The sequence below is a fragment of the Sturnus vulgaris genome, chromosome 21 (genome assembly GCF_052056855.1).
Source record: "Sturnus vulgaris isolate bStuVul1 chromosome 21, bStuVul1.hap1, whole genome shotgun sequence".
Classification (NCBI taxonomy): Eukaryota; Metazoa; Chordata; class Aves; order Passeriformes; family Sturnidae; genus Sturnus; species Sturnus vulgaris.
The window spans coordinates 7,549,659-7,573,590 of NC_142263.1; the positions used below are offsets into that span (position 1 = coordinate 7,549,659).

The 23,932-nt window shown below is 44.7% G+C and overlaps 1 protein-coding gene across 3 annotated transcripts in view; it reads left to right on the top strand.

Moving 5' to 3' along the window:
* Positions 1-23,932, top strand: part of LOC106860234 (sphingosine-1-phosphate transporter SPNS2-like) — a 132,462-nt gene that overhangs the window by 93,625 nt on the left and 14,905 nt on the right. For 2 of the 3 annotated variants that reach the window (XM_088177193.1, XM_088177194.1), the window contains exons 9-11: positions 1,166-1,231; positions 8,208-8,306; positions 18,478-18,641. In XM_088177193.1, the coding sequence (XP_088033319.1) occupies positions 1,166-1,231; positions 8,208-8,306; positions 18,478-18,641 (329 nt within the window). Of the gene's footprint in view, positions 1-1,165; positions 1,232-8,207; positions 8,307-18,477; positions 18,642-19,200; positions 19,284-23,932 lie in introns of all 3 variants that reach the window. The other variant, XR_015807974.1, reaches the window with a different exon arrangement.

The window sequence follows — 23,932 nt, forward strand, 5'->3', positions numbered from 1 at the left end:
GCAGGCACAGACCCCCAGCACCAGCAGCTGCAAAGCTGGAGCAGGACAGATTTCAGAGCAGGTCTGAGTTTGTGTCTGGTACCCATGGGACACGTGGCTGTAACTCCTGACAGCACCCTGGTTTATGGGATGTGTCCTCTCCTTGGCAGTTGTCATTTCCAGTGAGAACCAATCCCAAGGCAGACCAATGGGAACATGGAAACAGAGATTTCCTAAGTGACCAGCTGGGCTGGAATGACTGCCTGTGACACCATCACAGAGGAAGCAGATCCAGTCACAGAAAAAGGGAAAAGGGAGGGAAAATATTTGAGAAACAAAGACAATATTAGAAACAAATAGAGGAAGCTTCTGTAGATCAGTGCGTAAGACTTGCTAAATAAAGCAAATTATTCCTGGCAGTGACAGGGTGGTCTGAGGGGTTTAGGCAACCTCAGCTGGTGTGTGGGAAAGACAGTGGCAGTGGTCACATCGTGTCACAGCTGCCACTCTTGCAGTTCTGTGGCTTTTAATGTCTCTTGCTGATCATCTCCACAGAGTCAAGGATTCTGTTTCACCACAAGACACTGCTGTTGCAAAGCCCATATTTAATTCCAGTCTCAAGTGGACAGATATGGCCCATGTAATGCTGCTGGGGAGGGAAGGGATCCTCCACAGCTCTCTGCAGAGAGCCTCAGCTGCTTTGCTGCAGAGCTGAACACATAACTTGGTTCCCAGGAATGGAAATGGCTGTGTTCTGGGGAGTTGTGGCTTTCTTGCCTTTTCTAACTGGCTTTTTGGAAAAAAATAGTGCAAGTTTGACTTGGTGATCCTTAAAGGGCTTTTCCAACCTCAACAAGTCTATGATTCTAAGTATGCAAGCCTGGGGCTGTCGCTTCATGCTGGTTTTTCATGTTCTTCTAAAATCAAAAGTGTCAGCCTTTAATTTAGCTGCTCTGTAGATCATAAACTTAGTTTACAATAACAACATTTCAGGCCAGCCCTCTAGAGCTCTGATACAAGTCTATGGTTTGTTTATAGTCAGGATAAACCACAACAGCAACAAGGAGTGTGCTGTGTAGGTATGAGAAAAATAAGCAACAAAAGAAAGTTTGTGACAGGTTATTTTTCCTCTGAATGTCAAGTGAATAAATCTTCTCCTCTTTTTGTGTGTGTTTTCTTACAACAGATTTGCATTTTTATCGGAGAAACTCTTCTGTTTTCAAACTGGGCTATCACAGCAGACATACTGATGGTGAGTGCACTTTGGAACAGCTTCTTGCTGTGTTCAGAGCAGTTTGTCAAACTGCAAGAACACCCTGAAGTTCACAATTTCTTCCAGATCCTAGTCCCTACTTCAGCCTATTCTGGTTTTTTTTGGTTTTTTTTTTTTTTTTTTGCTTACTGAAAAGTGACACATGGAGAAAGAGAGAAAAAAGATCCTTTTTGTCCTTTGTTCTGAGCACCAGGGACAGATGTCCAGAAAGGACAACATTTCTGAATTCAAATAATTTCCCAAAATTTTAAGTATTTGTGCAAAACTCCACATGCACAGAACTCAGGCAGCGTTTCCTAACAGTCAGCACATTTGTGGGCTTTGTTATCAATAACTCAGCTTTGTTCTGCAATAGGAAATCCTTCCCTCCATCCCTCCCTCCCTCCTGTGACCACAAAGGCAGCCCATCTACCTACCATTCATCACATACACAATAGAAACCCACCTCGGGGAGAGCAGAGAGGAAAAGAAAGTATAAAGAATTTTTGGACTATGTCCACCTTGTCCAAGAGGAAAGTGTCAAGGACTTTTCAACTCATGTCCTTCATTCTCCATTCTTTCTCCACCACAGAGCTTTTTAAGTCTTTCAACTCAGCAAGCTGACCTCAGCAGCCCCATTTTCACATGAAATAATCTGGACATTTGTTCAAGAGCTCTGCATATTTTGTAGAGGTTTCCATCAGAGCCCATCAAACATTGTATTGAAACCCTGTTGTGAAGGAGGTGTTGCTAATTGTATGAAAAGAAAGGCACTAAGGCACAGAACCATTACAGGACTTTCCCGAGGTCTTTTGTCAGCTTTTGTTGACAGAACTAAAAATATATAATCAGTCTGGCATCAATGGAAAACTCCCTTGACTTGTATTTGTTGGTTATGCAAACATCAGCGAGGAAACAATCAGGCTCAGTATTCTTAGATGTAAAGATAATGGTGTTGATATATTGATTCAGCAAAGAACTTCAAGCCTCTGCTTAAGTTCTGTTTATATTGAAGTTCAAGGCTGTGTTTATGTTTTAAAGTAGCTCTGCAGTTGCCATCACTGCATTGCCTGATGAACTTTCCATCTTTCACTCATTGGAGAGCTGGGGTGGTTAAATCCACTCCTCTCCGTGTGGGTGAAGCACAGAGAAACAAAGGTTGTCACTGTTGTCTGGTGGCATTGGATGGCTTTTCATTCCTCCTGCCAGGTCAGCTCGGTGGGACAGAGCTCTGTGGGGCTTCCCTGCGACTTCCATGAGCTTTTGCAGCTTGTGCTGAGTTCAAGGCTGCTGTTCATTCAGAATGTGATATCTCAGCACTTGCCCAGATGTGCAGCCTGGAGACAGCTGTGCAGAGGAAGAAATTACAGTACAATATGTAATTCCTGCCAGAGCTCCCTGTCACATCCTGCCTCTGGCTGTGCTGCTCCTAGGAGCAATCCCAGTTCTCCCCACTCAGAATTAGAGGAGAGGTTTAAACAGCAGCTGGTTTAGACCCTTCTGAACATTGGCTGGCACAGGTGAGGGCTGAGCTGAGGTGGTCCCAGCTCTCAGGAGGGAGGATCCTGTCAGACACATTCGAGGTCCTCCAGAAAATCTGTGCCAGGGACAGACCTCCTATTTGACCTGTGCTGTCTCAAGGTAACCCCAAAAGATATTTTCAACCAACTGCTCTGTTATAGCAAGGATATTAGGGCTGCCATCATTGTCCCATTTCATTATAGAGGTTTTTTGTGTTGATTTCAATGTGACTTCAATATCCTGTAGCTTTTTAACAGCTTTTATAGGATTTGCCATCTGTCTTACCAGCATCCCATAGTCAGTTGCATTTTGTAGAGATGCATTTACAGTTATTTACCTTGCTTTAGTGCAAAAGAGCTCCATAAAAAGTGATTGGAAATAATAGTTCAATTTTCCAAAACATGGGAAACAAACTAAAACCATGTTAAAAAATGGATTTTTTGGTAATTGCTGCCAACTTTTCAGCTCACTGTTCTCTGGTCTGTTTAGGAAAATGAACTGAGTGTTGTCTATAATGCCCAGCTTAATGCATAAAAAGCATGAGTGGACGTGTGAAAGCTTTAAAGAAATAAATGTAAACATCATTTAGATGAGGACAGGGCTGGAAGCAGACAGATCACACAGGGGATGGGAGGGGGCTTAGACTGTCAAAGGGTGAGAGCCAAGGCTACAGCCACGTTTGACAGACAGCTGGGTGGGAAGTCATTGCCAGAGAAAGATGTGGAAATGCTTTAGCAGATGCACTTTATATGTTTGGCAAATTAATTTTACTGATTACTATTTATTTGGTGTAATCAGAAGTGTGTCTGTTCTTGCCTGAGGCTGGGAAGGAATTTAAAAGCATTATTAGTGTAAGCTTAACAACACTTTCATCCTATACATAAATATTACCCTGTTTTCATGGATAAAAGCTCTCAAGACTGGCTGAACACTGTTCTTACTGATTTCATTATGCCACGAGTGAGGCTTTTTGGAAACTGCATCCCAGATGATTTCTCACAGCTTTCCCAAGATTTACAGATCCCATGACAGCTTAAGAATCCTATCGGGCAGCTTGTTAAGGACCTCCAGAGGTTTTGCAAGTTTAATTTCTGGAGCAAAACGAGGATGTTTGCTTATTATCTTCCAATTTAAGTGTTGGCTCTTCCTAGCTCTTCTTGCATTGTGCTCCTCCTGCAGCAGGGTCAGAGCACAGCTCCTCAAGTCTCTGCTGCCCAAGGTGCCAAGTGCTGGCTCTGATAAACTGTTCTGCACTGCCTGAGATTCTGAAAGGCTGAGATTTGTTCCAAATGCAAATTTGTACAAAACAGGTCTTATTCTCCTGAGCACAACTCTCCATCTCTCCTCCCAGGCACATGCTCAGAATGGTGCTTGGGGAAAGGAGGGATGCTTTGTATGGAGCTTGCTAATTATGAAACAGATTTCATCAGCCATCTTTGCAAATTGGCCTTAAAATTACCAGAACCCCAAAGCAGCATTAAAAGTGCCTTGTAACAGCAGTAATGAATGAGTTTCAGTGCAGCAGGAAGTGGGTAACACTGAGACACGTGCAGTGTGTGGGGCTTTGTGGGAATCTGGTGCTAATAGTGGGGGTTTCCTCCATACCACAACTCAAAACCAGAGATGATGGTCAGGGGCTTGGAATTTTTGTGTAAGAGCAATGTAAAGTGCCTCTGTTTCAATCACAGTCTCTTTAAGACTTTGCTGAGAAAAGCCATCCTCCAGTTTATGCATAGTCCTGACATTCATGCAAAAAAAATTGCTCTGCATATTTCTGTTTTCTTTTAAAACATTAGTTCTTTCTAAATGGTCATGACCTGCCATGAAGGAGCTGCTTTGATGTTTTGTTGTAAAGTCAAAGTCTTCCTTTAGGCTTGAAACAGGTACAGACTGGTGCTCAGCTGTGCCATAGGCATGCAGGAATGTTGCTTTTATTCTGATTACCTTCCCTAAAAATAAAACCCAGTTATTTATTTAGTACAAAATGCTGCCCTATTTTTATAGCCAATGATAAATTGCATTTCCAGAGGTTCTTGTTGCTTCTCTGAGTGCCTCCACACAATGCTCCAAGTGCTGCAGGTTAGATTTGAAGGCAGGGTGAGGAATGCCTGAGAAATGAGGGAGCACAGCCCACTCCAAACCCTCCAAGGGCTGCAGGTGGAAATGTTCTGCTCCATGGTGTGCTGGGAGCTGGAAACAACAGCAGCCTCTTTTCCCTTCATTTAGGAGTAATTTTTTTAGGCAATGTCTGCCTGGCTTTTGTGGAGGGTCTCTCTGGATCCCAGCCTTTCCCTTTTCTGAACATTAGGGACAACTGGGCTATTTTAGGTTCTGTCAGTGGCAGGAACAGTGTTAGTGCAGGTTTTCTTTGTCTTTGGTGCTGAAAGAGGCCAGTATGAGTTGTCCTGGCCCAGAAAGGGCAGCAGAGTGAGAGACACAGTGGAGTTTCTATTACAGCCTAGACATGAACATCAGAACTGACCTCTGGCACAGGGGAGAAGGGTGATCTCTCCTTGGCTTTCCCCATTAACTTTTTTCAGACCAACTGCTGCTGGTTTCCTCTCAGGAAGGAGATGTCAGCAGTAATCCCTGCCCTTTCTGAACCTCTATTTAAAGAGCAGAGGTTTCCAGAGCTGCTTGGTCAGCCCCCCTGCCCATCCTCTGGAGCTGGGATCAGGGATGAGCCAGGACAATCCCCCAGCCTTGGCTGCTGTGGCTCTCCCACCTCCACTTTCTGTGGGATGTCCAAACCAGGCCATGCATGCTTTGAATTTAGGTCTATTTTAGTACTGAAGTGCCCATTTAGAGTTGTAATTTACTTCTGTCTTCCAAGAACAGTAGATGTTTGCTTTCCAGCTGCTTCCTGTCCATCAGAACAAAATGTTTTTTAAGTAGGGATAGGGTGGAGTTTTTTTGTTGTTTTTTGGAGGTGCTGGTTTAAACTTTTTTTTTTTTCTTTCCAATATGTTTTTCAAGGAGGTCATGTTCACTTGCTTGCTACATGTTGGGTTTTTGCTTTGAGGGGAGTGTTTGGCTCTTGAATTCCAGACCAAATATACCAAGTTTTAGCACTTCATGGTGTTTCAGCCATCAGTAACTTCCTCAGTTAAGCTGGAAACTGCACTCCTGCTTGCAAAACTTTGTTTGCATAATGTAGCTACACATGCAAAATTATTTCTAATATACATGTGCATATTCATGTGTGTAAATATTTATATATGCATGCACACATATGATACAGGTATCATTAAGATTTCTTCCTCTGATTACCATCAATTCACTGCCACTCCCTGAAAAAATAAATAAATAAATAAATAAATAAATTTATTTTAATAAATGTGCCATTTCTTTTGTCCTTTTGCTACAAAAATGGATAGAATATAGAACCAGGCAGGATTTTTCCTCCAGGTTGGTTAACATAAACTTTACAGAAAGAAAGATTATTTTAAGTTTCAAATTTCTTGTTTCACCACTCTTGAATTAGGTAGAATTTCACTTTATCTACTCAGATGCCCTTTCCCAAAGAGTTCTTGTAGAATTCCTCTCCACTGCCCCTGTGTGAACTGAGCCAGGTGGGAAGAACAAAAATAACTCACTCTTAATTTTTCTTTTCTTCTGTCTGGTCTATCCAGGTTGCATCCATTATCTGCCTCTTTGGGAAGTGGGAATGAATTGTGGGGCTCTCCTACTGTTCACATCCTGACCTTCAGCACATTTCTGTGTCTCTAATGAGGTTTAAAGCTAATTTTCCTCTTGGAATTTCTTTCTTCAAGTTGTGTCCTGAGTTCTGGATGCAAAAGGAGGACCGGGCCTGACATCCACAGCTGGGCAGCTGCTCTGGATCTGAACACATCTTGCTCTTCTTTTGTACAACAGAAGTTGAACAGGGTGTCTGCTTAATACAAGGCATGAAAGTGCATTAGCAGTGTGCATTTGCAGCTTTGTCAAAGCAGGGATGAAAGAACTGGCAGGTCATCTGAACACACATGGTAAACCCTGAGGAAAAGCATTTAATCTAATTTTCCCCATAATTCAGAATTGCCTGTGCTTGGAACAAGATGATAATTTTAAATAGGCATCAGTTCTCTTTTAGTGTGGATTTTCTCAATGCTCTTTCCTTTGTTTCTGGTTTTTATGGTAATTCTTTCCACTGCAGACAGGGCAACTCCCCTTCCCTGAGAGGAATAGTTCAAGCACTGCCATGTACTTTAGTCCTGTGCCCTGAGTGAGTCCTCCCTGCCAGTCAGTTCAGGTAAAGGATCTCTGTTGTGGCTCTGGCTGGGGATGGGCCAGTCCTGAAATGTCACATTTAATTAATAAATTACTTTGGGAAAGGATGGCAAGGATGCTGGCAAGGCAGGGCTTCTAAAGAAAGACTGAAGGCAGCCCATGAGAGAGAAAGTGGATAAATAAAATGGATCCTGGTCTCCAAAGAGCTGAACAAGAGTCATTCCTGTCAGAGGCACAGGAAAAGGCACAGTGAGAGTCAGTGCTTACAGGCAGAAACAATTCTCACTTGGATTTAGAGACCTATTGAACTCTTCATTACTTCCAGCCTTTAAATCAAGACAGGATCAATTCATAAACTGGGATATGTGGACTTGATGCAGATGTCCTTAGCCAGCATCTTTAACAATTTATGCAAGAGACAATTAGTTTCTTCTGCCTCTAAAAAGTGTATGATAAAATTAAGGTCATTCTACAGGACAAGGGATTGCTAGGTTTTTTATTTTTTAATTTTGCATCCTCTTCTGTGGTTAGGGCTCTGTTATCTGTGAGCTCTAGTCCCTTCATGGGGAAGTAATTTGTGTTTTCCACTGTTCCTTTGTAATCTGACTGATTCTGCATGACCTGGCTGAGGGTGTCATGTCCTATTAGAGGAGTGGAGACCAAAATACAGGATCTTGGCCATGGAAAATTTTCCTAACGTGACTTTGTCACTTTTCACAAATGGAATCACAAGTTTTTGAGAAAAATGTGAAGTGGCTAGAGATGGACTGGGAAGGTAGGATGGGTGACTGTGACCTTCGATACTGATGTGGATTGCTGATGGTTTAGGAAACAAAATAACTTTGATTATGGAATAAACCAGATATCCCAGGTTACACCACGGTCCTTGATTGGAAGGCTAATGGTGTTGAGCAACTTTAAATTTCATTCTCCCCAGCAGCAAAGCAAAATACAGCCTGAGGAGCAACAGCAAAGTGTCTTGTGGGCAAAGCTGATAGTCCAGCACTGCTGGGGATGGAGCAGAGAGGGCAGAGCTTCCTTCCCTCTGCACCTGCCAACAGGAAAACTCCAGAGCAGGAAGGGTGTCTGAGCCAGGCACTGGCCAGTGCCTCTGGCTGCTTTGTTTTGTGCTGCCCTGGGCATTAACTGAGCAGCACAAGACAGATGGGCAGGTTCTTGTTTCAGCTTCCTGACCCGTTTTTGTTTGTTTTCCCCTCCTTTGCAGTACGTGGTCATCCCAACGCGCCGTGCCACCGCCGTGGCCTTGCAGAGCTTCACTTCACACCTCCTGGGAGATGCTGGCAGTCCTTATCTCATTGGATTTGTAAGTGCTCACAGCAGGCTCTGGCAGGCTTTGCTTTTGTTTCTGAACTGCTCATCTGAAATGCCAAGTTAGATCCTGCTGGGAAGGAAGGCCTGTGTTTGTCAGCAGAATGGGAAGTGCTGCAGAGCTGTGCAACTCCTTTTACCTGGTTGGGTTTTTGTGAGCTGCAGTTCAAGCCAGGGGGGAGCACCTGGCTGTGGGGAATAAGCTTCCACGTCTCTTTAGCCTAGGGTGTTTATAAAGCTCACAGACAGCTCTGAAAAGAGAGAGTGTTCTTGTGGTGTGGGCATGGGGCCGATAGAAATGAGGCTGGAAGAGAGGCATGTGTGTGTGTTTAGCTGTTAATTGACCTCAGAAACCAAATACCTGTTTATGGGCAGCACCACACAGCTGTACCTGGTTTGTATGATAGTAAATCATAGAACCACACATTATTCTGAGCTGGAAGGAACCCACAGGGATCATCCAGTCCAGCCCCTGGCCCTGCACAGAGCCCCCAACAATCCCACCCTGTGCATCCCTGGAGCAGTGTCCAACCAGGTGTTTTTATTAGTATTTTTATTAGTTTTATTAATTTTTATTTTTATTAGTTTTAATTTTTTTTTTTTAATTAATATTCCTTCCTGGGGTGCTCACTTTGTGTTCCCTTCTGTGACTGCTTCAGTGGCTGGCCTTGATCTGACTGGGGATCTCCCATTATCCTACTGCAGAACAGAACAAGAGACCCAGCTCTGGGTCAGAGCACTCAGGGTCTGGCAGTCAGAAAACATTCACGGTTGAAAATAAAAGGCCTGGGAAATGTAATGAGGAAAAGAAATCTGGATATACTGGGAAAATGTCTTTTTCCTTCAGTGGAGTTTGAGATCACAGATCATCATTTATAAAATACAGTAGCTTCCACAGAAATCCCTAAGTGACCCTGCTCCTGATGTGCTGAAAGTGCTGCTACCCAGGAGTGTAACTGGGATTTTCACTGCTCCCATCAGCTGAGAGACAGGACTTTGTTGTGCTCCTCCAGCTCAGACACAGCTGCTGGGTGCTGTGGGGCTTTTTTATTTTTTACAACCATCATTGCTCATCTATTCATGCTGTAGACACCAATGTGTGTAGCTACACATATTTATTTTTATATATTTAATTCTGTGAGTATATCTATTTAATTATACATAAATGTTTACTTTTGAGTGGCAATGCTATGACTGCTCTGTAGCCCTCTGAAGCACACAGGAAAAGGCAGATAGAGATAAGACTGAGAAGACCAAAGAAATGAGAAGTCTCTCAAGAGAATAAAAATGCACAGTTTAGCTTAACTCTTTATTTACTTCAATGTTCTGGGTACCTGGGGAGAAACGATTTTATTGTAGAAGTTATTTGAAGGTGGCAAGAACAAAGGAATTGCAGGAGAGGCAGGGAATGTGGGAGAGGAGCAGGGGACAGCAGGACAGGGGCTGGAGATGAGGGCAGGGCAGGGGCAGGCCAGGCTGCCTCAGTGACTGCTGCAGGTCCATCCATTTCCTTACATGAGAGGGATGTCCAGCAGCAATACCTAGGGCCCTGAATGATTGCAATTATTCTTGAAAGCTGCCTGGAGCTCTTCAATGTCATATATTAAAAATAAAAGGCTGTAGAAATAATGTGCCTTTCCCTCCTGGTATTCAGAGATCAAGCAAGTTGTGAGTTACTTAAGGATTCTTGGCTGAAATATGTATAGCCCCAGTTTAATAGCTGCATTAGGCTTTCTTGAGTCTGGGAAAATATTCGTTATTATTTTGAATTATCCTTTTCTAATGCTGTAATTGTTGGGCAGTTGTGATTTGAGAGGAGGTGATGCAGGTCCAAGGCTCTGTGCAGAGGAGGAGGAGTGAAGCACTCATGTCATGGCAGGAGCCAGCTTCCCTTTGTGCAGCCTCTTCTCTGGCTGGCCTGATTCATCCTTCCTCTGCTGCCAGGACTGAAAGGTCAACCACAGCTCCCCATAACACAGGATAACAAATGTTATTTAAAGAGAAAGGACAGCCAGCTTCTGCACCAGAGCTAGGGCAGGCACTGAACCTGGGTATTAAAAACCACAGGAATTGTCCAGCTGCAGTGCAGGATGGAAACCTTCATGCAGCATTGGAACCCCACCTGGGCAGGGTGCAGAAGGGGCTCAGATTCCAACCAGGATTTTCCAGGCAGTCTGTGAGGGCTGAGTAACTTACTCCTGCTGGATTGAAGGGAAATTTGGGAACCTGATTCCCACATTCCTTCTGGGAATCCCCACCCTGAGGACATCAACTCCCACTGCTGTGACTCCAGACTCTGCCCCAGGCAGACCGAGAGCAGGGGTGGGTTTTGAAGGAGAGCAGCAGGAGGCCCTGGAGGTGTCCAGGGAATGATTGGACCTGGCACTCGGTGCTCTGGCTGCTTTACAAGGTGATGTTCAGTCACAGGTTGGATTTGATCATCTCAGAGGTCTTTTCCAACCTTAATGGTTCTGTGATTCTGTGAGCTGCAGTAACAGGCAGGTGAAACTCAGCCCCTGGTCACTTGGGTTCACCTGGGATCCTGGAGCTCTGCTGTGTCTTCCAGCTGCTTACAGAATTGCCCTGAAGTCCCCTCACTAAATGATCCGTGCTTTGATCAAACGTGGCTGGGACCCTTCATGGTTTTGGTGAGTTTCTAGTGAGATTCCCTCTAGCAATGTCCTTAATAAAGAATTGGCGACCTTGTCCTTGTAGGACTGAGCTGTGGCAGGCAGTTGTCTCTGCTGGATACCAATAAATATTGTATTGATCTTAAATTCCCCACGTGCAACATAGAAGGTGCTGATCAGCCACAGCCTCAGGTGTGCAATTGCTGCCATGCTCTGTGCTGTGTCCTGAGAGCTCAAGGGCACACTCAGATTTTCTGTAACTTCACCCCATTCCAAATCTTGCTCTGCAGCTCCTTAAACCACCCAAAGCAGAAAATACACATTAGTGCTTAAAAGCTAAGTGGCAGGGAGCACATATGTGTGGCTATTTTTCATGTCTCTTTAAATATTGATAACTTTTATTATGGTAAAAAGGCTTAAGATTGACTTACAAAGGAGTTATGCAAATGCAGCTTTAGGGTGGCAGCTGTAATTTGCATAAAGCTTTACTACATGGCAAGCTCTGAGATCAATTACTGTAAATCAGCACTGCATGCTCATTTCCAAATGAGAACAGGCATTGCTGCAGTATTTCAGCAGATGAGACAGCTTTTATTCCTAGAGAGCTGAAACTTTTTTCAAGATCTTTATGATAACCAACCTGTAGAGTTTAAATAACTCCTATTTAACAATTCTAGTGTCACTCCACCTTTTATTCTTGAGGCAGTCAAGTGAGAGTGCACCTGCTGAGTGCATTACAGCCAAACGTGGAGTACTTTTCTGTCTTTGACCACTCCCACTATGCAGACACAATTGCTGGAGCATAGAAGTGTTAAGAGAAATGCCCCAAATACCACCATTAATGTTGAGTATCAGATAAAGGTCTTCAACTGCTGCCCTAGACAGTATTTCAGATTCAGAAGAGCAAGTGGATGGGGGTGGTAGCAGCATGTGAAATAGTTAACTCTTCTCAGGCTGCATCACAACTCCAGCTCTTTGTATCACTAATTCTGCTTTGATCTTGGCTGCCCTTTAAAATAAAACAACTTCAAGTCCATGCTCCTGTGTCCATCTGTGCACAGGTATGAACCTGTTTCCCCTGCTCAGGGTTTACATCATCCTCTTGTTGTGTCCCTCTCCACTTCCTGACTGCTCTTCTGCTTCTGGAAATCTGAACACAGGCAAAAGGGGGTTTTATCTCAAGGCTATGGCTTGGGACTTTTTCTTTCCTTCCTCCAAGTTTGTAATTTTCTTTCTACCTGAGCACCTTCCTCTTCCACCCCGGCCTTGCCAACAGGACCTGCTGCAGGCACTGCTGTCCCTCCATGTGCTGAGCTGCTGCTGCCTGCTCTCCTGTCTGCTTAAACTCTCCCTCCTCTTCTCTGTGCAGCTGTTCACAGGTCTGAGGATGAAAACCAGTCTGTATCTCCTGGTCACACCCGTGAGGAGGATGTTCTAAACTGTCAGAGATAGCTCAACCTGCTCCCTGCACTCCTCTGATGGTGGTTTCCATCTTTCCTGCCCTCCTGGGCTGTTTCAGCTTTACTGGAGTCACTCCATGCCAGCTGGGCTGTGGGAGCCCTGGCATCCTTCACTTTTCTTCCTTCCCCAGCTTTCCTGTGAGCAGGTTGATAAATCTAATGAGCTATTTAAGCAGCACGAATACTAATGACCTTCCTTTAGCAAGTAGTTAGCAGAGCAGTGTTAATTATCCCTGGTGCAGATTATCAGGGCAGGCAGATCAGCATTTCATTAGGGGCAAGGCAAGAAAAACTGTAGTAAATGCAGCAATTAAGATACTTTTTAATGGAAGCTATAACTGGAGGTAGAGATTTCACAGCATCTTGGCCCAGTTTGAAACAGCCTTTTTGTTGATTTGGTTTGAAAGTGTTGACCTAACCAAGTATATCTGCATTGAAAGTAGCTCTATGTGTAAAGACTTGCCTGCCTGAGAAAGCAGAATTCATGTTTTATGGTTTAAAATTCATATTTCATGTTTTAAAATGCTATGGCTGCTTCAGAGTAGGACATGCTTACTCTGGAAGAACACTTTATCCAGTTTAGTTTGCTAGACTAAACTCCCATTGGGAGTCAAATCCACTTCTGTCTGACTGAAAAGCAGGGTATTGCAATAAAGTGGATTGTTGGGATGTGATGCTGCAGTCTGGGTGTTCTGTCCCTGTCTGACCCAAGCAGCCATTCCTCAAATATGGCCCTTGCTGCTGGTTACAGTCCTGTCTCTCCTGCCAAAGCAGGGTAAGGGATGAACTCAAGGTCAAAAAGGCAGTAATTTCCTGTAAAAAAAAAAAAAAAAAAGTGCAAAATGCTCTCCTGGCATCACTCTCTGTTTCATGGACCATCAGGAGATACTGCACTGCTCTTGTGGGGTTGAGGATGGAACAGAGGTCTCTGTCTTGTTGCCTTTTGCAGCATGTTGTAATACAGTGTACATGAGTCAGTATAGGCAGCATCTCCCATCACCTCATGGAGTTGGCAGATGAAATGTGCTGCACATTTATGGCTTTTATTGTTCTTTCTTTACCAAGTCCCAGCTGCTTGGCAGGTGTGGTGTAACCCTGATGGCATCACTTGTCCTGTGCAGATCTTTCCCCACGTTCATGCTCGTGTATGACCCACACTGTGGTGGGTAAAATGGAACTTGGCCTTGCTAGTCTGAACATCTGCTGTGCTCCTCCTTATTACCTGTTTCTTCAAGCAGCAGCTTGAAGTTGAGGATTTCTCTGGTCCTGAGTAATTAAAAGCCTTTTTCATAGTGCACTGAAAGGCCAAATCTTTGCCATAGCTGTCAGCTGCAAAATAAGAGGAGAATTAACCACCTGGAGACCAGTCCTGAAGGGATTGATCTCCTCATTGCAGCGAGCTAACAAACTTCCCACTTCTGATGACTCAGGAACAGGTAAGATTTAAGTCTGCCAATAAAATACCAAATGACTTCCCAACTCTAAAATGCTCTGTGCCAAGAGTTCACAGCCTGCTTTGGTGTTTTCTCAGAATTCTGTGCATCTGTCATGTTCATGACTTTGTTAGATGTAGAGGTTCCCAGTATTTTTGATAAATGTTTCATGTAGGTGAAAGTATCTCATTAGAGAAAGCCCAGAAATCCAAAGCAGGTCATTGTTGCACTGGAGTATTTCAAGCTCTGTCTCATCTGCTCTGTCACTCCTCTGTGCACCAAAAACCTCCTTAAATAAATGTTTTCTTCCTCTGAGCTGCCAAGGATCCTGCCCACTCCCAAAATGGACAGTTTTCACGGTGCTGAGCACCTCTCAGAATGTGTGCAGATTCTCTTCAACACGAGGAATCACTTTGCTTTTGTGGGATACAGGGACAGGGAAGGGGCCCGTGCTGCCAGGACAGGTGGGGACAGGAATGCTGCTGAAGGCCCTGTGCCACAGACCTGTTCCTACATGGGCACCCCCATCCCTGGGCTCTGTCATGGCAGTTCCTTCACATTCCCCATGGTATGAGGCAGCTCTGGGATCACAGAAAGTCCAGTCTTAACTTAGAAAATCCCTGGGCACACCAGTCTGGAGAGAAATGTAGTTAATGATGTCAGGAAAAGAGACTTGCAACCCTTTCCAGGGAAAATGGGGCAGATATTGCTCTGATGTACCAAGTCCATGTCCTGGCATAGCAAGCAGCATCCCTGTGGAGCATCTGAATTTACTGCAGACTTTTTCAAGGCAACACCAAGTATTTAATGCAGCCTGGACATCCTGGGAGGAGGAAAATATCCTTAAAGAAACAGGTTTACTTCCTCTTATTAGAAAGTGTTCCTCATGCCATTTTGCACAGTGTAAATGGTTCTGCTCCCCTCCAAGCCCAGTAAATTGTTTACTTTATAAAATCTCTCATTTTTGCTTTCTCAGCTCCATTTGCATTCATATTCCATTTTTTTAGAAAATTAAAGAAACCTTTCACATTCATACTCACTTCAGAGTGGGCAGATCCCAGACCATTGTGGGGTTACAGGGAATACTGTGTTAAAGAACTGTACTGGAGTGATCAGCCAGGGACAACCTGGCTTGTATCAAACTGGTAATCATGAAAATCAGATGTTTGTGCCAGAAATGCCCTTTCATGTAGGAGGATTTGTGCCCAAGTGGCAATGTCAGAAATTTAGAGAAGCCAGTTGCAGAGGAATTGAGATTCATGACTCAGCAAGGAGAGAGATGAAATGAAACAGTGAATTCAGAGCTGTTGTTACCATTACACTGTGTAATTAATAAATCAGTTAATTTACCTGCCCAGACTGTTCAGGAGAGACAGAACATGGAATCCAGATGCCTTCCTTGGGCTTCAGCCCACCTTGGCATCTGCTGAATCCATGACCTGTTCCCTATTCCAAAGCACACACTGTGCACCTCCCGAGACAGTAATGAAGTTTCCCTTTGTCCCTGTGCTGTCTCCTGCACTCAGATGGAGGCTCGGTGGGGATTTGGGGTTGGGATGGTGCCCATTGCAGCTGCACTGTTGGTTCTCTGGAAAGCAGGAGCTGTCTCCTCCAGCTGGACTCCATCCAAGCTGCTGCCAGCTCTGCTCTGAAAATGCCTCAGGCTCAGCTTTATCCACCAAAGTCATCCCTCTTGGTCTGAGCTCTGTGCTCACTGTGAGGGAGGAGATGGGAATTTTCAAGTCAGGTTGCTGTCAAGGACTTGTGATTAGACTGCAGAGCAGCAATGGGGCTTCCTTCTGGATTTGCCACCCCCACATTCTGCATACATGTTTGGGAGATTTTTGCCACCTCCCAGCTGGAGGAACAAAGGAAGGGATCCCACACATGACTCGGTGCTGCAGAGCTGGCACCAGCCACACACAGCCCCCGCAGTTTGTTACTCATGTTAGAGAGAAGAACACCAAAATTATTCTTGATTGGGTCTTGCCAAATCACAGTTGGCCAGCTCAGGATGCTGTCACTGCAAGGAGTCTGGAAAACCCAAAATTGGCAGTGCAGAGCAGAGCATTTGGCAAATGGTGTGTCATTCTTGGAGCCTAGGTCTGTAATTATGTCCTGTGCCCTCTTGAGAGGAGATGCCAAAGTTGCAGCCTTAGCAGGTGGTTTGTGACCAAATGGAACAAAACAACAGAGAACAGTGACTGCTAACAGCAAAAACAAATATGTGGACCCTGATAAAATCCTTGAGTTAAGAGATGAACACACTGGGGAGGGAATATGGAACCTGGATGAGGATGCCCAGCAGGCTTGGTGGAAAGAATTATACCTTGAAAGGGAGGAAAGGCATTTTTTTTTCTAAATGGTACATTTACAGAATGTGTTTGGTTAAAAATGAAAAATACAGCAGATTTAATAACAACATGATTTGTTGATATAAAAGGTCAACACAATGCATTAGAAGGGAAGGTGTGGGACAAACTGCATTGGGAGATTTATTTGCTGGAGACTTGACACTTTCAAAGCTGCTTTTTAGCCTAGAATGTCATGTCATCCATGGAGAAAGCAATCAGGAGAGGCTTTTCATCCTCTGCTGCTGACTGGTCATGTCAATTTGTCAAGTGATTTATTGTCTGGTCCTTTTAGAGAATAATTGTATCCATTCCCAAAAATGAAAAGTGGTTTAGAATGTCTAGATTTCTGCTTTAGAATATCCTCAATTCTGGCTATTGCAGCCTGACAGAGACATTGACTCGATGCCAAATCCTGGTTCATAATGAAGAGTAAGGGAAATGTTTGGAATTAAGGTGTCTGGATACAAAAGGGAATTAATGACCAACTGATGTCCCTGTCTCCTGGGTGCAGAGCACATTCTGCTGCTTTCCTGTGGGTGCATTCTTTTCACATTCAAGTCTTGTTGCTGTTTTTAAATATATCTCTCAGACTAATGGTCACTTTATTTGCATTCAGTCCCACATGAGAATTGTTTGTTTTCCTTCATGTGTTTTACACTGTGGATAAAGTTCCTTTTTTGAGAGGACTAGAACTGTTCTATATCCCGAGCACTGAAATTTTCTCCTCATCCTTCCTAGGGCAGGGAATGAAACAGAGAAATTGGGCTAAAACGTTTCAGTTCTTTCTGTAGTTACACTCTTCCAGTGTTAATTCACTCCCTGTTATTTGAGAGGGCTCCATCCTCTGTAGTGTCACCTCCAGCACTGGGCTGGCAGCTCCTCCTTTCCATCCGTGCACAGGAGCCAGGCTGAGCTGTGAGAGGGACACAAAGGGGTCCCTGCTAAAACACACCCAGTGAGCTGTTCCTTGGAGTCCCCATGAGCATCATCCTTCTGGGACCTTGTGCTGTGCTTGGCTCTGCTGAGGCACCTCCTCACACACATTTACCTTCCAGAGTGGGCATTGGTGATTTCTCCTGCATGTGACAGTTCTTCTTTTCACTGTCAAGGCTTAAGCATCGAATGTCAGAACTTGCTTGTAGGTTGTGTTTGACTCCAGCTTTTCCATTTCCAGGAATGTGGCAGTTTAGGAGTTGCTGCACAAGCTTTGACTATTTCTGGAGCTGATTGGCGTGTGTGCACAGCAGTAGGATTTTATGTTGCAAATTCCCTGCAGTCTTTTGGTATAAACTAGTGTTTGTCCCCCAATGAAAGGTCATGGATAAAAACAGAGCTGGACATTTAAATACCCAATGCCTTGAGACCCACCCCAACTGCTGCTATTTTTCTGTTAGATTTATGGAGAGTAAAGTTGGTTTTTTGGCAGTAAATACTAAAATGTGATAGTTTTAGCTACAGACATGCATTACATTTTACTGAGTTGTAGAAAAAGCTTTTCATAGCAAACTAAATAGTGCCTTTGCATGTCTCTCCTTTGTGTAGGTATAAATAATTTCTGTTTACTTTCATGTAATAATGCTTTTTGGTTGTGAGAAGGTGCAGATTGTCTTAATCCATACATTTGGTGGTGTGCAGTGTGAGTACAGCCCTGTATCTGAGCCTGAGTCTTGCACACAAATACACTTCAAGCTTGGGAGGCTGGAAGAAGGAATGAGCCCCGTACCTCAGACATGGGCATAAACCCCCCATGTTCAAATTCTGTCTCCCCAAAGCAGAATGGGATCTCTGATTGTTCTTTGGAAAACATTTTCCCCCTTCCCACTCAGTACACAGAAATGGAATTTAACACCTCCCTTTGCTGAAAGGTAGGTCAGGTGTGGGAGTAGGCAGGACCTGGTAGGAATTGTAGAAGATTGATCACTCCCTCACTCATGGCCCTGCTGGCTCCCCAGGATGTTTGGGCAGTACAGCAAGGTCAGACACCCACAGATGCTGTCACTGACACAGCCTGGGAGAACATGGAAAGGGTGTGGGAATAATATTAGATGAGGCCAGAAGAGTGACAGTGAGAGGAGAACCCCTGCCGAGCCTCAGAGCATAAATTGCCCAGGCTCCTGTGTGGAAGGCTGAAGGGTGTGAGGGACATTCAGCTTCTGCTGAACATACTGTTCCATTTTAAACCTCACACATGTTTGGTGGGTGGTTGTTTCAGGAATCGTGTTCCCTTCACTATTCTGGTGTTTCTTTTCCATCTAAGTGACGAATTTCTTTGCCCTCTCTCTCTCTCAGATCTCCGACCTGATCCGACAAAGCACAAAGGAGTCCCCAGTGTGGGAGTTCCTCAGCCTGGGTTATGCACTCATGCTCTGCCCGTTTGTCGTTGTCCTGGGAGGGATGTTCTTCCTGGCCACAGCCCTCTTCTTCCTCAGTGACCGAGCCAAAGCTGAGCAACAGTGAGTAGCCTGGCATTGGGAACGGGGAGGCACCACAGCCTGTTTGCTCTCTTGAACATTATGCTTGTACTCTTCCCCTGGCTTTGGCCCTTCCAGGTAAAGGATGTTGGGTTGTGTGTTAAGAACCTGGGCTCAGCAGAGTGCATGAGGCTGCACGAAGCACCGGGGCTTGGGTCATGCTGGCTGGGCATCCTTTACACGCTTCTGCTCTGGTGGATCTCAGTTGTTGGCCACATGGCTCCGAGGAGAGCACAGACCCCTTACAGCCTTGCCTGAGCATGTCACAGCCCAGGCTGTCCGTGGTGAGGGGCTGCTGGGTGCTGGAGCTGGTGGAGTGTGAGGTGAGGAGCAGGAGGTGCTTCCCAGAGCTTGGTGGTCAAGGCTGCACCCGCCCGCCTCCATCCCCAGAGCCCCGCTGACACCTCTGGCACTCAAGGACACGAGGCAAGGAGGAAGCAAGCTGTGTGTGGGAACATGTGCACTCAGGGGTTGCTATGATAAAGAGTCTTTCCCAGTCCCTTCTTGCAGCTTCATGAAAAAAAAAGCTACTGTTTTTCAGTAAAGAAACCGATTCGGATCATCTCACGGTTGGCAACTACAGTAATTCAGAAGACGCTTCCACATGACATACAAACTCCTGGGGTTAGTTTCTTTCTCATAATTGTTGAAAAATAAGAGTTACTGTGTGTAATGTCATGCTGAATATGTGGGTAGGTGACTAGTCTGGTGTTGACTGTAAGTTGCCTTTGCTTTTCCCCCTCTGGAGAATGGCAGCCTTGATTTACCTTAAGGAGAAGGGCCCTGGGATATCACTCTAGGTGTAGTACACATAGAAGGAAAATCGGGTGTTTGGAGTTGACATAAGTGTGGGAACAGTTTGGGTGATACTTTCTGGCTCACACTGTCTTATCACATGGATGAAAGAGATTTGGAAGCAGTGCCACAGATGGTGCTGTGGCCCTGTAAGTGCAATTCCACCATCTTTTTACTAGCATACATAAATATCAAAAAAAGGAGAAGTTCCTCTATAATGAGATTTTAAACATTGTGGAAAAACAAGACCTCATGTCATAAGGATGGGAAGTCCTACAGAGTTGAACTTCAGTGTGGCTTTGGGGACACAGTGATGTGTTTGTTATCTGCATAGAAGGGTCTTAAATGGCAGGAAGGGAAGTTGGGCATTAGATGGTAGGAAGAACTTCCTAAGAGAAAAAAGCAGTAAATCTTACAGCAGATTATTTGGAGAAGACATGAAAGCTTGTTTCTGATGGCCTCCCCAGCATGGCATGAGGCAGGAAGGTGAGATCTGCTCTCCAGCTTATGGATCTGCTCTCCAGCTTATGGATCTGCTCTCCAGCTTATGGATCTGCTCCTCAGCCCTCTTTTGTGCTTGTGCTGTGCTTGTGCACATAAGCTGTACATGCCAGCCCAGGCAGTGACCTGGAGACATGGCAAGATGAACATAAATTTCTGGGTGCTCAGGGTGGCTTTTTTGCTGCAGGAAGCCAAAAGTCCTATTTGGTGTCAGTGCAGCAGATGAAACCCCCTCTGCAGCATTTTCCTTTGCTCAGGGTGCTCACCTGATTGTGGGAAAGCTTCAGGACTTGTCTTTCCTGTGTTCAGAGAGGAGAGTGCTTGTTCCACTTCTAACTGTGGTGATTTGTGTCCCTTTGCATCACACTTGCAGCCAGTGTGGCATGATAGCACCTCGGGTGGTGAAGGAGGGGCTCAGGATTCAGATAGTGATGAGTTCCAGGTCACTCCCATTTTTTCACCATGTCAAGCCCACCTGGACCTTTATGCTGAGCAGGGCACTGTGGTATCCAGCTGTTCTCAGCCCAGATCTCAAGGAAGATGGTTTTGCTTCACTCAGGAGACACCACAGGTCACAGCTGGGTGACTCTGCTTGGCTGCCAGCACTGGTGTGTCTTACACAGTTGTTTTGCAAAGCCCCAGCTTTTGCAGCAGGGTTAATGTGGGAGGGAGATCACATCCACACCTCTAATTGCTCCTGCACAAAAGGGATTATTCCTCTGTTGCTGTCTACCCTGAGCAGCTCTGGTTGAACTGTATCCACATCCAGAGCAACCAGCCTCCCAAACAGCCACTGCTCCATTCTTAGAAGAAAAACATTCAGGTGTCAAACCTGGTTTTGTTTCTCTTTTAGCATCATTCCCTTTCCTAACTCACATTTGTTTATGAATCTTGTGTTAGTCAGTCACAGATATTTTGTGTTGCAAACTGGAAAGAGCAATTGTCATAAATAATGGTTAACAAAATAATTTCTCTCAGGTTACTCCTAGGAAGGGTGCTCTTTCTGGGGTGTGCCCATTCCTTTGTTAAAAATACACTGGCATCCTGCAGTGAGATTCCTGGAGTGCAGCTTCACTCAAGTTGCAGAGGAGTGAGAGTGAAGTAAGAGAGAAGTAAGGCTGGAGAGGGATCCTGTGCAGCAGGCTCTGTGCTGTCCACCAGGTCCTGTCTGCCCCCACTGGCAGCTTCAATGGCTCCTCAGAATTTATGGGGCAGGATTTATTTGTTGGTACCTCCATGCTTGCCCGTGAGAGGAAAGGTAACAGAGCATTTTGCTATTAGCAGATAAAAACTCCATGCTGGAGCCCAGATCCACGGTCCAGCTCCCACCTGTCAGGCCACCTGCACTTGGCATCACACACCTTTGGCAGAGGCTGTTTTCTGCCCAGCCAGTCCTCCCTTCCATCCCACCCATTACTTGCTGGGTACAGAGGAATTTCTATTTCAGGATGCCTTGTTTTCCCTCTGCAGTCAGTCCTGCTGCTCAGACAACAGGAGTTGGAAATGGGCTGTGCCAAAAGAAATCAATTAACCTGCGGGAATCACGAGCACCGGTGTCACACGCCAGAGATTAAACCCATCCATCAGTGCCAGGGTCAGGGCACAGGGCAGCTGTCACCACCCCTCCACTGAGCTAATATGGAAGCAGAGAGGTGGAACACTGCTCTCACAGCCTATGGAAACTGAGCTGTCCCTGCTTTAATTCCCACACTTCTCTGAAATGTGCTTCAGGGATTTATTGCTGGGATTTCTGTGTTTGTTTCTTTGTGTAACCGTCTCTGGGCATGTGCTTAGAAATAATTTCTTCTTCCAGGCAGGGCAGATACCAGGATAGCAAATCTTTTCCTGTAAAGCTTCCTCCAGTTTCCTCCACGCTTCCTGTCAAAAAAGAATTTCCAGGCTTTCACACTACTTTTATCATTGCCACAATTCCTGACATATTTTGGACTTTTTTAGCACAGGAATTCCAGTCAACAAGGCTGCTCACAAAACACTAATGAAAACAATTCTTTCTATAGCAATTTTTTTCTTAAAACACAATTCTTTTATTACCATTTTCATGCTGCTTCAGAAGTCTAAAGTCTGACAGCTTAAAGAGGCTTTTAGAAAATGTAGTACTAGCAGAGCACAGGATGGAGTACATCTCTCTGTGCTAATAATCCAATCGTTTTGGGGACTAGTTCTATAACACAAATTTAATCCCACCATTCCAAAGTGATAAGAGAGAGAAAACAGTTAAGAATGGGTTCTGTAAGGGATCTTAGGCACTAGTAATGATAAATACTTCAATTGTTCTTTAAACCACTCAACTACAATTCCTTCTGTGATATCACTTGACTTGTTGTTTCTTTCCTTCACTGCACCTCTGCAGAGGAGGGTTAAAGCAGTTGTATTTTATTTCCAAACATCAGCACTCTGAACTGTAATTCTCTTACCTGCTTGAGGAATATTGGTGAGGCCCAAGCAAGATTTTAGACTGTCTGGAAGACAACACAGTCTTGCCATGGCAGAGCCCTCTGAAATGGATCAGAAATTTGATAATTGCACTTTAATCCTCAAGCTCCATCACGGGTGCCCGTGCAGCCCTGCCAAAGAGCCCTTTCCAAGGCTGGGAGCAGTCCAGGTTCTTCAGTCCATGGAAGGAAAAGCTCAGCACTGCTGAGAGTTGTGTCTGTGGTTTGTGTTCATCCCCTCCCTCACTCACAGTGCACAGGACTGGGACAAACAAAGCCTCACCCTGGAGGGCTGCAGAATTTGGTACTTGCTGGAAGCTCCATTAATAATTAGGAAAAGTGTGCTTTTTTTATTATGAAAAGGGATTCCCGAGCTGTGACAACTGTTGGGTGCCTGGCATATAAATCACCATAATTAATGTGTACCAGGATCCTTTCCTGGGCAGTGAGTGCAGTGATCCTGCAGCCCTGTCCCCAGCCATGGCCACTCCCAGCTGCTGCTGAGGGAAAACCAAATTCACCTGGGTTCTTCCTGAAAAATCACCCTGTGCAGGTGAGGGATGCTCTACTCCTCAAAGGATTTTATAGTTTTTAACTTATTTTTTTTAACTTAATCCCTGGTTTTACACTTGGAAACATCCTATTTTCTGGTTTTGTCCAGAGGTATAAAAGATGCTTAGGATGGGTGTCCAAGTTTTATAGTGGCTCAGTCCCTCTCTGCATGCTAGAGGCTGGATTTTTTTGGCAAGGATACAGCAATGCAGATCAGGCAGCAGGATGCAACTGCAGTGTGGATCCCTGGTGCAGCCAGAGCAGGAATAAACAGCTGAGCTGCACTGATGCAGCTGCTCAGAACAAAAGAATTTCAGTCTTTAACCAGTGACCACTCAGCACCTGAGAGCCTGCAAGCCTGAATGGTTCACCCCTTTGTTTGCATAGTAAGAATCAGGTTATTTAAACAACTTGAGCAGATATTTATTTTCTCCTAAAATGAAAATTAAACATTTAATAATAAGAAAAATTTACTCTTAAAACCTTTGATCAGATGTAGAAGCTCTTGCTGAGTAGAAGTGCTGGTGGACATTTCATTTTAAAAGTGGTATGTACAAACACTAGAAAAAAAATACTCTTTACAGAGGAGATAGAAAATCCACAAAAAGAACCATCCCTAGTCCAGACATTTCTGCTGTCTTAAACATGGCACATCTTCAAATTGCATTACAGGACAAATGAGAATAATCCATTTTCAGGCTCTTTCTTCTGCCTCATATCAGGCTTATTTTTAGCCTTTTGCAGAACTGGATATAAAATTATCTCCCAGTTCTCCTATTGCAGCAATTTGAAAGTGTCTGACCTTATTTTTGCTTTGCAGATTCTATTATGTGGGGCAGGAGAAGGACTTACAGAGCTGTCAGCCCTCTCTTTCTCTCATTTTTCTGTGGCAGCAGTTGCAGGCAGGAAGGACCCACCAGGTGACCTGCTGTTGTTGCCAGCAAAGCCCAGAGTCCCCCCATTAACCATTCC